Here is a 15,395-nt window from a genome sequence, read left to right on the forward strand (position 1 = left end):
TGTGTGTGTGTGTTATCAGTGTGTGTGGTGTGTGTGTGTGTGTTATCAGTGTGTGTGGTGTGTGTGTGTGTGTGTGTGATTATGACTGCTAGTGTGTGTGAGTGAATGCCTCCTTTGTCACCCCCCCACCAGCTCCACAGCGAGGGCCCCTTCCCTGTGAGAAGTGTCAGAGGTCTGGCTTTGGCGGGGAGGGCCCGGGTGGTTTTGCTCAGGGTAATGCCTTCTGCCCGGCCCGGTGACCCAGAACCACAGGCCTTTGTTCAGTGTACTGGTTTGAAGAGATGTGTCTCCTGTCTTGGATGACGGGGGCGGGATGACGGCGCTAAACGGCTCGTTGGGCCCCTGAGAAACGTCCCTTAGTGTCAGTAAGCCAGTGTGTGTGGATGTGTATGGGCATTTGGGTGTGTCCATCTGTAAGAGAAAATAGTGCGCTCACTTATGATTTGCACACAGTGTTCTGCTTTTCAGGAAAACCCCATTTTTATTCTCCGAGCAAGGGGCTGAAAGAGCTGTTTTTCAGGAAATTGGTGGTGTGTTTAGGGATATTGGAGGTGTGTTTAGGGATATTGGAGGTGTGTTTAGGGAGATTGGAGGTGTGTTTAGGGAGATTGGAGGTGTGTTTAGGGAGATTGGAGGTGTGTTTAAGGAGATTGGAGGGGTGTTTAGGGAGATTGGAGGGGTGTTTAGGGAGATTGGAGGGGTGTTTAGGGAGATTGGAGGGGTGTTTAGGGAGATTGGAGGGGTGTTTAGGGAGATTGGAGGTGTGTTTAGGGAGATTGGAGGTGTGTTTAAGGGGTTAGGAGGTGTGTTTAAGCAGATAGGCGTTGTGTTTAATGAGTTGGGATGTGTGTTTATTGATATAGGAGGTGTTTTAAGGAGTTTGGTGTGTTTAAGGAGGTAGGTGTGTTGCTCTTTCCCTTTCCATGCACAGGGAGCTAGAGGGTCACATCTCTCCCAATCCATTTATAGACCTTCCACGTATCTCTGTCAAACCTCTATCTCTTTCTTTCCCAACCCCTCTATTGTCCTTCCACGTATCTCTGTCAAACCTCTCTATCTCTTTCCCAACCCCTCTATTGTCCTTCCACGTATCTCTCTTCCACGTATCTCTCTTCCACGTATCTCTCTTCCACGTATCTCTCTTCCACGTGTCTCTTAGGTGATCTATCTATCCTGGGTGACCTCTGCAGAGGGTGTTAGCTCAGCCCCACCTCCGTCTCCACGACAGCCATCATCCAACACAAACACCCCTCCTCTGTCTCTCCTCCTTTCCTTTTCTCCCTCACCTCCCCCTCTCCCCCTCTCTCCCCCTCTGCCCCCTCTCGTCATACTCTATCATTCCTCAAGGTTTCCCCTTCCTTGTTTCTTCCCCTTCCCATTGACTTTCCTTCTCTCTGTTTACCTCTTTCTCTGTCTTTATCTCCTTCCCTCCCCCACTGGTCAGGACGTGCCCTCCTCCCTACCAGGCTTTTCACATTCCTCAGAGAGAGTGAGAGAGATGGGGGCGGTCGGCCAAGTCTGTCATTAATAATGAAGAGCACGCCAACTCTCTGTGACCGGTGAGTTGTGACCCTGCCCTGGACTGTGCTGGGGAGGGAGGCCCAACGTTCATAGAGCCTAGAGGAACAGTCACTCACCCCTGACACGCCAGGACACACACACACACACACACACACACACACACCCTTCCCCTGAACACCCCACACACTCATTCTCTTCATTGTTCTAAACACAGCTGGCCCCTTTGTTGTCCTTATCGGTCCCTGCCAGAGGCAGCGCAGGGCGTTAGGACTGTCTAACCTACTGCTCCGGCCCGGTCCAGGGGGCGGAAGCGGACCTTCTCTGGTGAACACCTGAGGCACGTACGGCTTGTTGTTGCCCAACGGGCCACCGGGTGAGCGCGTGTGTGTGTGTGTGTCTGTGTGTTTCTTCCAACCTCAGTTCACTGTCCTTAGCCTTCATTTGAACGTGTAATTTCGAAAGCGAGTACGTTTGCAGAGATCCTTTTAGTGGACTGTTCAAAGATAACGTGAGAGTCAAATGAATCCTCTGCTCGGTTGGCTGTGGCTCCGCCTGTGTGTTGCAGACTAATGTGAATATGTTGAAACAGACTCATGTAGGTCGTAGGGCGATACAGACACAGGCTGTCCATTCTCTAGACATGCTCCCAAACCTTTTAGACTTTTGAAATTGTTGCATTGTCTCCGGGGTGGGGGGGGTGGGGGGGGGGTGAAACCTCTGGCCGTGCACAGATGTATTTGTCTTTTATTGCTCGTCTTTTGACATTTTCCCTCTGTCTCCGTCGTAATCGGCGTCGTGAGAACCGATGCTTTCTGATGCGTCAAAGATGGCCCGTGGCGTATTGAACATCTGGCTCAGAGTGACCTCCACGCCTTGTTCACATTAAGCCTGGGTTCCCGCACCTGGTCTCAGACGAGCTTGCCTCGCTAGGCTCTCCTGTTCCTAATGTCTGAGGCTTGTATCCAGTTTTATGGAGCTGTGCTTGGCCCTCGCCTCTCAAACGCCGTCCAGAGCAACGTGGATGACAGCGGCACCCAGGCTGGGAGGGGTTAAGTGGAATGTCAGGTGGTTTGTGGCGAATAGGAGACAGTTTGTCTGACCCTTCGACAGGCAGAGGAGCCCGGAAGCACCCAGTGCTCTTTGATTTACTGCCCAGTCGAGTGTCGAGGGAGTTTTATTGCTGTGTTTTGACGAGCCGGACCGTTAATCAACAGTGTCGGCGGGAAAGTTGAGGTAAAATCCAAAGGGGGCAACTTGCGCCGCTTCCCTGTTTTTTAACGTGTCATGTAATTGTCAGCGATCGTTTTTCTTGTGAGCCGGCGGGAGTTGAAAGAGTTGTCATGGTGGTGACGACTCGGATGATTGATTGCATGCAAATCAATTAGGCACGGAGAGGTGACCTGGCTGTAACCCTATAAGCAGATAATGTGCTGGGCTGAACAAGTTCTACTTCTCTGGGAGTGAAGGGGTTCACAGAGAATAACGAAAGGTGGACGTAGCAGTCTGTGAATATTATTATTTTCACTGTTATAATTTCACATTTTTCAATACAACCTTCTCATAGCAGCTACTAAATAAACGGGTGACTTGCCTTTTCTGATATTGGCAATGCCCAGTCAAGGTATGCCACTTCTTATTATACTGCCTGAAGTCGTCCTGACTGTTGATCTACCTTAATCTAGCGTTGGGTGATGCCAGGCCAGTCGGGTACCGCCTCTCATTCACGACTCAACACGGTTTGTACACACTTGACAGCATACACTCCACACACACACACACATCTGACCACTCTGTGATGCTGATGTGTGTTTTGAACGAATAACACCCCAGTAAACAAGGTGACAATGGGGCCATTTGTTGCAAAGGTGCAAGTGTGGATTTGTGTGGTTGTGTATAAGTGTTTTGGGAGGAGTGTATGAGTGTGGAAGTTGGAAACATAATAGTTAATAAGATCTTTCTGATAACCAAATACTTTATTTGGGTTGTGTTCATTCCAAAACCGCTCAGTGAAACCCACACTGCGGGTTTTCAGGGGTAGAGGCTTTAAATAGAACTCGGTGGAATTTGAGAACCGTAGACAAGACCGTAAAGCAGATTATGTGTAAATATGATGAGAGTGTTATCATTTGGATTCATACCTTCGACATCTAGCTTCTACTTGCACTGTTTGGAATAAACGACACCCAACTATGACGGTTGAAGTCCTGACCTCAGTTGCCGTCACCGGCTGACTCTGAACCGGTGTCGGAGGCTTCGTCCCGTATCAGGCCCCGTATCCTTTTATAGTGTACTTGTTTACAGGCCTCGGTCCACACCAAACCACATGGAGAGTGTGGGGTTCTGTTTGGAAGACCTCCTATCGCCAGGTGGAGGTTCTCCCTGGTCCTACCAGCCAGCCCCACTTCCTTACCTGCTCTCCGAGTTGTTTTCTCTTGTGTGTCTGTGGGTCGTCATTCGGTGCCAGTAAGTACTATTCCATCTGTTGTTCTCGTCCAACCACCAGCCAGGACAGACGTTCGTGTTTTTGTAATTACAGCTGACCGACACGGTTTTTGTTGGAGATTTTTACGGGAGCGTCTTGGCCGGCCCGTTGGAGGACGGCTTCTGCTCCTCGTGCTCCTCTCTGGGAAACGCGGTGGGCCCGCGTTGACGGCACATCTGTTACTTGCTCACACGCACTTGCGACCGCGCACGCACACGCTTGCACAAAGGTACCCTGTTGTTGTTGGGTGAAGGCCAGCTATGTGGCCTGGCGAGGTATGGAGAGCCAAGACAAACAAGCAGCTCGGCCGTTCCAAGCTAGGTCCTCAACGGAGCACTAGCCCCTATTTACTGCAACACCGTTCGATATTAATGAACCTTTACTCGATGTCTAGCACACTACTGTTGAGCAGGGTCTCTGGGGGGCCATTTTGGACGTGGCTAGGCCTGACTTTCCGTGGTAAACAGTGAATAGGATGTCATTTTGGACGCCCACTTTAATGTCTTGGTTAGGGATGCCTTCATATGTACTGGCCTGTGGTTCTGTTGATGAAGCCTAATGTCGAATTTGCTACATTCATGTCCAGGTATTGTGTAATTACCGAAAGAAAATATGTACTTATTATTATATAGTTTCTACATTTTATTTGTATTATCAGACTTAATTTTTTGGGGGCGACTTACCTGAGTATATAGAAAGATTTGTGTGACTGAATTTGAAATGATTATTTTTTGGAGGTCACGGATACTGAAATAACAAATCGGGGTTGGACAATTATTTTCATATTGGTGCATCCAAAATCTTGGTCTCTCTGAAATATTTTAGACAGGACTTAATGTTCATAGACTCATTGATCTGTCTGATGTATGTGGAGTATGTATGTAGCCCAGGGGCCCTCAGAGCGTTGGTGCCATTGGCCAACACTGTTGGTGGGGAGGTGAGCAAGTGAATGTCACCTCACCGCGCGCTAGCTACGCCTGGCGGTGGCTTGGTTAGCTGTGAGGTAGAAGGGCGTGTGGTGTGTGCCTTCCGTCGCATAATGATTCTGGTCAAGACATTCCGGGTTGAGCGAGCAGCGTAATAAGAACCAGAACCACTCTGTCATTCATCTGAGTTGCTTTGGAGGACACATCTCGACATCGACTGGCTCCACAGACTATTAATGATAATAATTGGATGCTGGACAAGTAACCGTCTAGGTTTCCATTGGGCTTAGATTGTGGAGTGTGCCTCCTGCATATTGGAGAGCTAACACGACACAGACACGCACTCACACACACAGGCCAGATAGCAGCAGCTCCGTTATTTACCCAGTTGTCATGGAGAGTTGATCAGACCTGTTGCTTGGCTGTGGTGGACACCAAGATAGCTCTGCCTGACAGCAAGTGTGTGTGTGTGTGTGTGTGTGTGTGTGTGGGCGACAGACACAGTGAGAGATTGGCAGAGTGGGTAACAGATGTGAGCTGTATTGTTCCTGTGTGTGGACGGGCAGAGACCAGGTGCAGGCTTTGTTTCCAGGCATAAGTCCACTCTCACCCCACTGCATTCAGTGGCTCGTGTCTTAAAGCCCATCCTTTCCCCCCACTCCTCACCCCTCCTCCTGTCTCTCCTCTCTTCTCCTACACTCTCTTTTACCTCTCCTCTCCCCTCCTCCTGTCTCTCCTCTCTTCTCCTACACTCACTTTTACCTCTCCTCTCTCCTCCTCTCCACTGTCCTCGGCTGTGCTCCGCTCCGGAACACATTAGCGGTGGATCTTAACTGGGGGAGTGGGAGGGGGGCCTTCTGTCCCTTCTTTCTGTCTCAGGTGACTGTGGGGGGGGGTCCCAGCTGGCCGGCCTCTTGCCCGATTACATCCATATGGCAGGAGGAGGGGGGTGGGGGAGGGGGGGCGGGGGGGGGGGGGGGGCATAGCTTAACCCTTTGTGTCCTTGGCTTTGTGGGCAGGCTTCTCTCTCTGTTCTTGTCCTCTTGCTCTTTCGTGTTTTTTCTCCTTTTCTCTGGCGCTTTCCCTCCCTCGCTTTTCTTTCCCGGTCTCCCTCCCCAGTGTTTTGTTGTGTTGACAGTGGGGGCGGGAGGCTGGTGGGTGTAATGCTCCTTTTATTTTTTGTGGTATGATTTTATTTCTTCGATGGATTTCCCAGCATTCAGAGCTCAGAGCCTCTGAGGACTTTTCGTGTTACTCTTGCGCGTCTCTCCCGTGATTGAAATGTCTAGCCATTTAGACTTCGCAGATCGCAGAAGGTCTCCATTTGTTTTGTCAGATGTTGACGCTGCAGTTGTTGTAGCGGTCCTGTCACATTGTCAGGTGACCTCGAGGTCCAACAGCCATTGGCCGTACCGAGGGTTAGAATGCCTCCTGTCCCTTAACTGTCTTGAGGTGTGTGCGTGTGTTCAGAGGAAACATTCAGACACTGATAGTAGTGAACACCTGTGCTTCTTCTCCTTTGTTTCTATTCCATAACAGGGGGTGTGTGTGTGTGTGTGTGTGTGTGTGTGTGTGTGTGTGTGTGTGTACAGGGGCACACAACAGCAGTGGTTCTTCTCTGAATGGAGATCAATGTAGATTGATATGGAAATATGCTTCATGTCAATATTAACACTGATATTTGACAGCCTCTATGGTTGAAAGTCTGTTCAGAATGTCAGTATGACAGTCCTAAGTCAAATGTCTCACTCTTATTGTCGCACAAACTCAACCTCTCATTTAGATGTTTCACCTTATCACCTACTCAGATGTAACAGAATCATCCCCAAGACACATCTGATGTAATTATTAAACGTAGTGTGTGTGTTTCCTGAGCCAGGAGGGAATAAACTGCAGTAAGGAGGATGTGTCCGTCATTCCAGTTCACTGCTTCATCTGTTTTTGCCAAAAACAGTTCTCTTTTCTCTCCCTCCCTTGCTTCTCCCTGCACCTGATTGGCTGTTTCTCCACAGCTGCTCGTTTGCGGGCTTATTAGAGTGGGAGATTGGAGACACCTGGTGCATGAGAGACATCTATCTGTATACACATTTTTTTTTCCTCTATCCATAATCTATATCTATCTAAACTATTTATATCCTTCTATATACAGTACCAGGTAAATGTTTTGACACACTTACCCATTTACTTGTGTCTAAACTTTTCACTGTACAAAACCCCATTGGACATTATTTCGAAGGCGAACCAATGTCTATATAAGGTCCCTCATTTCACAGTGAACGTCCCTCATTTCACAGTGTACGTCCCTCATTTCACAGTGTACGTCCCTCATTTCACAGTGAACGTCCCTCATTTCACAGTGAACGTCCCTCATTTCACAGTGAACGTCCCTCATTTCACAGTGAACGTCCCTCATTTCACAGTGTACGTCCCTCATTTCACAGTGTACGTCCCTCATTTCACAGTGTACGTCCCTCATTTCACAGTGTACGTCCCTCATTTCACAGTGTACGTCCCTCATTTCACAGTGTACGTCCCTCATTTCACAGTGTACGTCCCTCATTTCACAGTGTACGTCCCTCATTTCACAGTGTACGTCCCTCATTTCACAGTGTACGTCCCTCATTTCACAGTGTACGTCCCTCATTTCACAGTGTACGTCCCTCATTTCACAGTGAACGTCCCTCATTTCACAGTGAACGTCCCTCATTTCACAGTGCATGTCCCTCATTTCACAGTGCATGTCCCTCATTTCACAGTGCATGTCACAGCAAAAACCAAGCTATGAAGTCCAAGGAACTCTGTAGACCTCAGAGGTTGAACTGTGCCGAGGCATCTGGAGAAGGTAATAATGAAATGGCTAAAGCATTAAACAATCCCAGGAGCACAGTGGGCTTCGTTGTAGTAGAATGGAAGAAGTCTGGAGCCACCAAGACTCCTCATAGAGCTGGCTGTCTGGCCAAACTAAGTAAGCGGGCAAGAAAGGCCTTGGTCAGGTAGGAGACCAAGAACTCAAAGGCCACCTAGAACCCAAATGCCCACAGAGCTTCAGAGGTTCTCTTCAGGGATAGGAGAATGTTTCTGAAGGGCAAGCATCTCTGCCGTGCTCCGGCCATCGTTCTCCTATGGTCGAGTGGCTGGACAATAAGAAACTTTTGAGTAAAAATGACAACATGTTGATCTGTGTGTCAATCCATCGGCCGATATATGTGGACAGGAGACACTCAGACTTATTATAATACTGACTCGTAGTCTTCATGTATTCTCAGGCTGACAGTGGACCGTGTTCTTTGCACCCTGAGTGTGTGTGTGTGTGTGTGTGTGTGTGTGTGTGTGTGTGTGTGTGTGTGTGTGTGTGTGTGTGTGTGTGAGGGCTGATTCAGCTGCTGACATCTGCCTGACACGTCCATCATGTGACACATGGATGGTGGCAGTGGGCTCGGGTGCTTGGCAGAAGTAATCTGTCTGTGGCTGACCCTTTCACACAGCGAGTGAATTAGGACTTCTCTATTTGTGTTAGATAAATTACCTTTAAATGACTTTTAATTACCTTTGTCACAGCCAAGGACTTCCAATCTCATTTGACTTTAGCACTTGATACTAAATGGCTAAATTAGCATTGTGAATTGTTTATTTTATTGTTCTTTTTTTGAGAAGCCTTTTGGTAGGTACATTGGCCCATATTCATAATGTCTCTCAGAGTAGTAATGATCTAAAATCAGATCTTGCCTGATATCATACAGTTCCATTTCAGTCATTTAGCAAACTTGATTATTATCTCAGACCATAATTCAGGTTTTCTCAAAATCCTGAATGGAGGACTGTGGATTTCATGCTCATTCCATCATTATTTTGAACATTTTCCAAACAGGGTATTCTGGGAATTTGGCAGCTTGTAGAGACTTTAGATGTATTCCTTTAGAACAGATGCTGACTTGGATGGTTTTGTTTTGTCATAAAATGTAACCCATTTGATTCTGTTCAGCCCCGAAACTCAGCGCTGGATCTCGAAGCCAGTTCCACTTAAAGCCAGTTCCTCTACGTATTTTACTTGTAACCCTCTAGTCAGGGAATGGTTTAGACTAGGGACATGTGGGTGTAGTTAATGATGAGGTCCAACAGAAAACCAGCAGAACCATTAGGGTAACAATTGAATAACCCTGCTTTAGAGGAATATCCACATTGTCCTTTTTACCTTCTGATATAAAATCATTGACACTTTCTGAACGTGATACAGCTACTCTCACCTTTGCCGGTCCTCAGTTTCTCCATTTAAATTAATTGTATTTTATTAAAAAGTTTGCTTGTCATCTTTGTCACTCTCCCGCTTCGATTTTCGCTTGTTCTTGTCTGTGGTGCTTCTCTCACCTCCATGTGGTACAGCACCGGTTTCGTCTTTCTGACCAATAATATTCGATGTCTCGACTGTTTTGATCAATCATATTTCATAGTGCATTCTAGAGCAGGACCCAAATATGGTATCGTACGAGGCAAAGAAAATGCGATCATCTTAGTTTTTTTGGAAAAACTGGTTCCATGGGTCGAAAACGACAATGGCAAAGGACACATGTACTGCCGTTTATGTTGTGTGTTCCTAACGAATGCATTAAGGCACAGGTGTCGAACCGGTTCCACAAAGGGCCGAGTGTCTGCAGGTTTTTGGTTTTTCCTATAAATTGGTTCCTAGTTCATACCTACACAACCAGGTGAGGGTAGAAACTAACCAATCAGTGACCTAATTAACCAATCAAGTACAAGGAGAGAGCAAAAACCTGCAGACACTCGGCCCTCCGTGGAACCGGTTTGACACCTCTGCATTAAGGGAACGAACAACTACCGAAAACCTGCTCTTAGGTCCCTGGAGCATGTCACGTGTATTGCGACCAAACGGGCTGTTGACAACCCCGCGGCTGCACCAATGAACGTCTGCCTGCTCAGAATGAATGAGGTAGCGCATAGCCAAATTGGAAAAACTAACTACGACCGCCTATCACGTTGTGAAGGCGGAGAAACCATTCACGGACTACGTCCATGACGTACTCCGTTGAATACGGACATGGCTTGTAAGTGTCAGTACGTATCATGTTAACTACGCCTGCCTAAGCGCTTGCTTAGCAGTGACCCATAAGAAGCCCGTCAACCAAATAGTTACAAGTGCCATATTTATGTTACCATAAATATATTAACTGAATTATTTTATTTTCATGCTTTTATGTCACATCAAATAAGCAAGCCACTTCACGATAAGGTGACAATGATATTTGTAGTAGCTAATATTTGTGTGGGTTGCATGATATTTATGGAAACTGCAATTGCTTGTATCAGCTCTCATGTCCCATATCACATGCAAATCTCTGGTGTAAATCAATATTCCGATGATATTTACTATTTATCTGTAAAATACAATTATGTATATTTTTTAATTCAGTTCGGGTCAGTAAAAGTACAGTCCGTGCCAGTAGATTTCAGACCAACTGGGCCGGTGAGAAAGAAAGTTAGCTTTGGACCCTGATGTGGAACTGGTGCTGTTATTCTGAAGTCTTCACCCCATGGAGTGTCTTATTGAGACGTCATCCCAATTTCCTGACCATAAGGACCGAATCCTTGGAGCCAGCGTGTATGCTCCAAGCTACTCTATGCCAATGTGTGTGTGTGTGTGTGTGTGTGTGTGTGTGTGTGTGTGTGTGTCAGAAGCCCAAATGGCTGTATAGCCCTCCTTCCTGTCCCCTGCTCTAATGAACAGGTGGAGAGATGGCAGGCTGGCCACGGGAGGAGGGTCTTTAGATGGAGGCAGAGGGTGAGAGACTGAGACGGAGGGAAGAATTGAATGGATGGAGGGAGGATGGTGTAAAGTGGGGCTCAGATAAGGGGGCAGGAGAGGGCTGTCAAATCATGGGGTGCAGTGGTTTTCTGGACAACCATCAACCCTTCGCTAATTCCCAAGAAACACCCATATACTGGGCCTGCTGTTGAGCCTACCTGTTTCTCCTGGCTCCACCCTGCTGTTGAGCCTACCTGTTTCTCCTGGCTCCACCCTGCTGTTGAGCCTACCTGTTTCTCCTGGCTCCACCCTGCTGTTGTGCCTACCTGTTTCTCCTGGCTCCACCCTGCTGTTGAGCCTACCTGTTTCTCCTGGCTCCACCCTGCTGTTGTGCCTACCTGTTTCTCCTGGCTCCACCCTGCTGTTGAGCCTACCTGTTTCTCCTGGCTCCACCCTGCTGTTGAGCCTACCTGTTTCTCCTGGCTCCACCCTGCTGTTGAGCCTACCTGTTTCTCCTGGCTCCACCCTGCTGTTGAGCCTACCTGTTTCTCATCACTTGCTTGAGAATTAAAGCCACGTACCTCTGAATTTGAGAATCAAGCATGCTTACAAATGTTGTCAAATGACTGACTGTTGCATTTGGAAGTTTGCTTGGTTTGTAATAGAGCAGACAATCAGCCCGAGGCAGCAAACAGGCACTGTGTCGCCACCCTAAAGGGGAGCCCTGAAACCCACGGCACTGCGCTCAAAAGAGGCCCCCTCACCCTCACCTTTGACCCTTTAAACCTTGCTGGTCTATTAATGATCTGTCTGATCCACTCCAAATGGAGACGAGACCAAGCCTTGGCGGGATCCGTTCCAACAAAGACCCTGTCTGATCTAAAGATTATTATCAACTCCCTCTGTCGCTCCCTCCCTCCCCCCCCCCTCCCCTCCCCCTCTCTCTCTTCCTGCCCCCACCCTGTCCACTGATCTGGTGGTCCCATTCATTTCATTCATAGGCCGTGGCATATTGAGAAGTATGCGTTTAACATTCAAAAGCTTTTGCGATCTTGTTAGTAAAGCGTGAAATAGCTCCCGGCCTCTCTCCCTTCTGTCGGCCCCCCTCTCATTGGCCCTGGCCCCCGGTAGCTCCTTCAAGGGCCATTCTTCTCCTCGGACACAATGGTTTTTGTTCATTAGCACTTTTGCCATTGAGCTCAATGGAGGGCTGGAGGATTTCGAGGCCAGGGTGGACCCCGAGACATCTGGTGTGTCTCCGGCAGGGGGGGGGGGGCGGGCAGGCATTCTGGTTTGGGGTTCTGTTGTTGTTTTTAATTCCGTGAGGGGCGTCGCGGGGGACAAAGGCAAGGACTTTTAAAGAATCTGCGTCGAGAGTGTTGAATTGAGTCTGGAAATGTGGAGTTGCTTTTCAGCACGCGTGTGTGTGTTTTTAACTTGAGTGGTTGGTGGTCAAAACCACACTGCAAACCTGATTCAACACATTGCCGTGTGTGCGTGTGTGCGTGCGTGCGTGCGTGCGTGTGTGCGTGCGCGTGTCCCAGGTCCCATGTTGTTGATGTGATCGTGCCACCAGGGTGTAAAACGTGCAACCGGACTTCTCCCTGCCGTGCTTCCACTGACCTCCTCCCCTGTCCTCCCTCTCTCTTTCTCAGACAGTGGAGAGAAGAAGGCCCCTGCCATGCCCGGCTCTCCTGTGAATGTTAAGACTCATTCCAGACCAGCCCCCCCTGGCAGCAGCTCCATCATGCCCCCCCTGCCCTCCATCAACTCCAGTGGCCCCCGTCCAGCCTCCTTCTCCTCCACCACTCGTAAGTACAACGCACTGGACATTACCGGAACAGCCCCCCCTCCCGCCCAGATTAAAGAGCAGCAAGTGTATCCATTGACCAGGAAGTAAGAGATTCAGTGGTGTTGTTGCTTGTGTGGTCCATACTAACACTAGCCCCCCCTGGAGGAGCCTCCTGGCTCTGCACTCATTGATTCTCTTGACCCGTGCATTGATAAGGGCAGTGTGAACGGTTTCTTTTGTTGGTGCTGTGGTACTGTGGTCATATGTAATCTGATATGCTTTGACCTTTGGCGACCTTTGTATCAACCATCTAGTCCAACACCCACCCTTAATTTGATAAACTAGTTAGACGACCTCTCATTCGCTCCTTTCTTTCTGTGTCCCGCCCCTTTTCTCTGCCCAGTGACCAATGGAATCCACCACTCCCCACCCACGTTGAACGCTGTGCCCTCACCACCCCAGCGCTACAGCAATGGACCTAGCTCCTCCTCTTCGTCCTCGTTGGCCAATCAGCAGCTGCCGGCCACCTGTGGCGCTCGCCAGCTCAGTAAACTGAAACGTTTCCTCACGACGCTGCAGCAGTTCGGCAACGACATCTCGCCTGAGATCGGAGAGAGCGTCCGCAACCTGGTCCTGGCCCTTGTGGTGAGTGTCTGAGGAACGTTTTGGGAACGATGGGTGGGAACGTTTTGGGAACGATGGGTGGGAACGCCCGCAGAACCGCCGAACATCCTACGGACACCACACTTGGTGAAGCTTAATGAATTGAACTGAATTTGAATAATTCAGGTTTTAATTAACTCATGTAGAATGTTATGTTTGTATATAATGTTTAGTATTATTTTTGTTGGGCTTTCATTTTGGCAGACGTTTCATTTCAGCAGAACGTGCCTGTATTTTAAGTATAAAAGCCTGAGTGGATCTGGAGTATTGGTTCTGAGTTTTGACAGGCCCCATCTGCAACGTATTGCGCTATTTTTGTGACTCTGAAAATACCTGTCTGCCATCTTTGCACATCTTTTATCTATGAACCGGGTGATGGATCGCTGAAAGGGAAACTATCCCTGGGGCTCGGTAGTTTTATTGCTGTTTGAACAAATTTGAGTGTGTCTGTTATGACTGATTTTGGTTTGTTGAAGGGCTGTAACGATATCAGATTTTCACTACACGATTATCATGGCCAAAATAATTTACGGTAACGATAATATCGCGGTATCTATAGAAAAATAAATGCTGTAAAATTAATCTTCCTACAATGTGTTTTTTTCTCTTTTTTGGCAAATGAATTACACTCCGAATAAGGGTGTATGGAGGTGGAGAGAGTCTGTAAGCTTAATGGTACAATACAAAAATAAAAGCGTAAAAAAAGAACAATTACACTTAATGGATAGTGAAAAGGCAACCTGAAAACAAAAGATTCACAAGGCCTAACACTGAGAGGAGTGTTTGGAAAAATACAAAACATTTTCACCTAGTGAATAGGCTACAAAAAGGCATTAATTCAAACAGTAGTGTATAGGTCCCGTGTATATTCCAGACTCGTAGTTTAAGCACATGCAATCCTTTGACCATGAATAAGCTATGGAAGAACCGAGAGGAGTGTTTGGGAAAACACAACGTCCTTTTAACCATGTGAATAGGCTAGTAAAATGGCGTGTCTTTGCGGATCAGTTCAACACCAGTGCAAAGGCCCAGTCTCCTTGTTTAACACCAGTGCATAGGTCCAGTCTCCTTGTTTAACACCAGTACATAGGTCCAGTCTCCTTGTTTAACACCAGTACATAGGTCCAGTCTCCTTGTTTAACACCAGTACATAGGTCCAGTCTCCTTGTTTAACACCAGTGCATAGGTCCAGTCTCCTTGTTTAACACCAGTGCATAGGTCCAGTCTCCTTGTTTAACACCAGTACATAGGTCCAGTCTCCTTGTTTAACACCAGTACATAGGTCCAGTCTCCTTGTTTAACACCAGTACATAGGTCCAGTCTCCTTGTTTAACACCAGTGCATAGGTCCAGTCTCCTTGTTTAACACCAGTACATAGGCCCAGTCTCCTTGTTTAACACCAGTACATAGGTCCAGTCTCCTTGTTTAACACCAGTACATAGGTCCAGTCTCCTTGTTTAACACCAGTGCATAGGCCCAGTTTCCTTGTTTAACACCAGTACATAGGTCCAGTCTCCTTGTTTAACACCAGTGCATAGGTCCAGTCTCCTTGTTTAACACCAGTGCATAGGTCCAGTCTCCTTGTTTAACACCAGTGCATAGGTCCAGTCTCCTTGTTTAACACCAGTACATAGGCCCAGTCTCCTTGTTTAACACCAGTACATAGGTCCAGTCTCCTTGTTTAACACCAGTACATAGGTCCAGTCTCCTTGTTTAACACCAGTACATAGGTCCAGTCTCCTTGTTTAACACCAGTGCATAGGTCCAGTCTCCTTGTTTAACACCAGTGCATAGGTCCAGTCTCCTTGTTTAACACCAGTGCATAGGTCCAGTCTCCTTGTTTAACACCAGTACATAGGTCCAGTCTCCTTGTTTAACACCAGTGCATAGGTCCAGTCTCCTTGTTTAACACCAGTACATAGGCCCAGTCTCCTTGTTTAACACCAGTACATAGGTCCAGTCTCCTTGTTTAACACCAGTACATAGGTCCAGTCTCCTTGTTTAACACCAGTGCATAGGCCCAGTTTCCTTGTTTAACACCAGTACATAGGTCCAGTCTCCTTGTTTAACACCAGTGCATAGGTCCAGTCTCCTTGTTTAACACCAGTGCATAGGTCCAGTCTCCTTGTTTAACACCAGTGCATAGGTCCAGTCTCCTTGTTTAACACCAGTGCATAGGTCCAGTCTCCTTGTTTAACACCAGTGCATAGGTCCAGTCTCCTTGTTTAACACCAGTGCATAGGTCCAGTCTCC

The 15,395-nt window shown here is 47.8% G+C and overlaps 1 protein-coding gene across 13 annotated transcripts in view; it reads left to right on the plus strand.

Annotated features, from left to right (window-relative positions):
* cbfa2t2 (CBFA2/RUNX1 partner transcriptional co-repressor 2) overlaps positions 1-15,395 on the plus strand; it is a 49,586-nt gene that overhangs the window by 21,743 nt on the left and 12,448 nt on the right. For 12 of the 13 annotated variants that reach the window (XM_020055600.3, XM_013138081.4, XM_013138084.4 and 9 more), the window contains 2 exons: positions 12,343-12,498; positions 12,883-13,124. In XM_020055600.3, coding sequence (XP_019911159.2) covers positions 12,343-12,498; positions 12,883-13,124 — 398 coding nt within the window. Of the gene's footprint in view, positions 1-1,444; positions 1,560-1,735; positions 1,895-12,342; positions 12,499-12,882; positions 13,125-15,395 lie in introns of those variants that run through there. The other variant, XM_029113783.2, reaches the window with a different exon arrangement.

Source organism: Esox lucius, chromosome 17 (genome assembly GCF_011004845.1).
Source record: "Esox lucius isolate fEsoLuc1 chromosome 17, fEsoLuc1.pri, whole genome shotgun sequence".
NCBI lineage: Eukaryota > Metazoa > Chordata > Actinopteri > Esociformes > Esocidae > Esox > Esox lucius.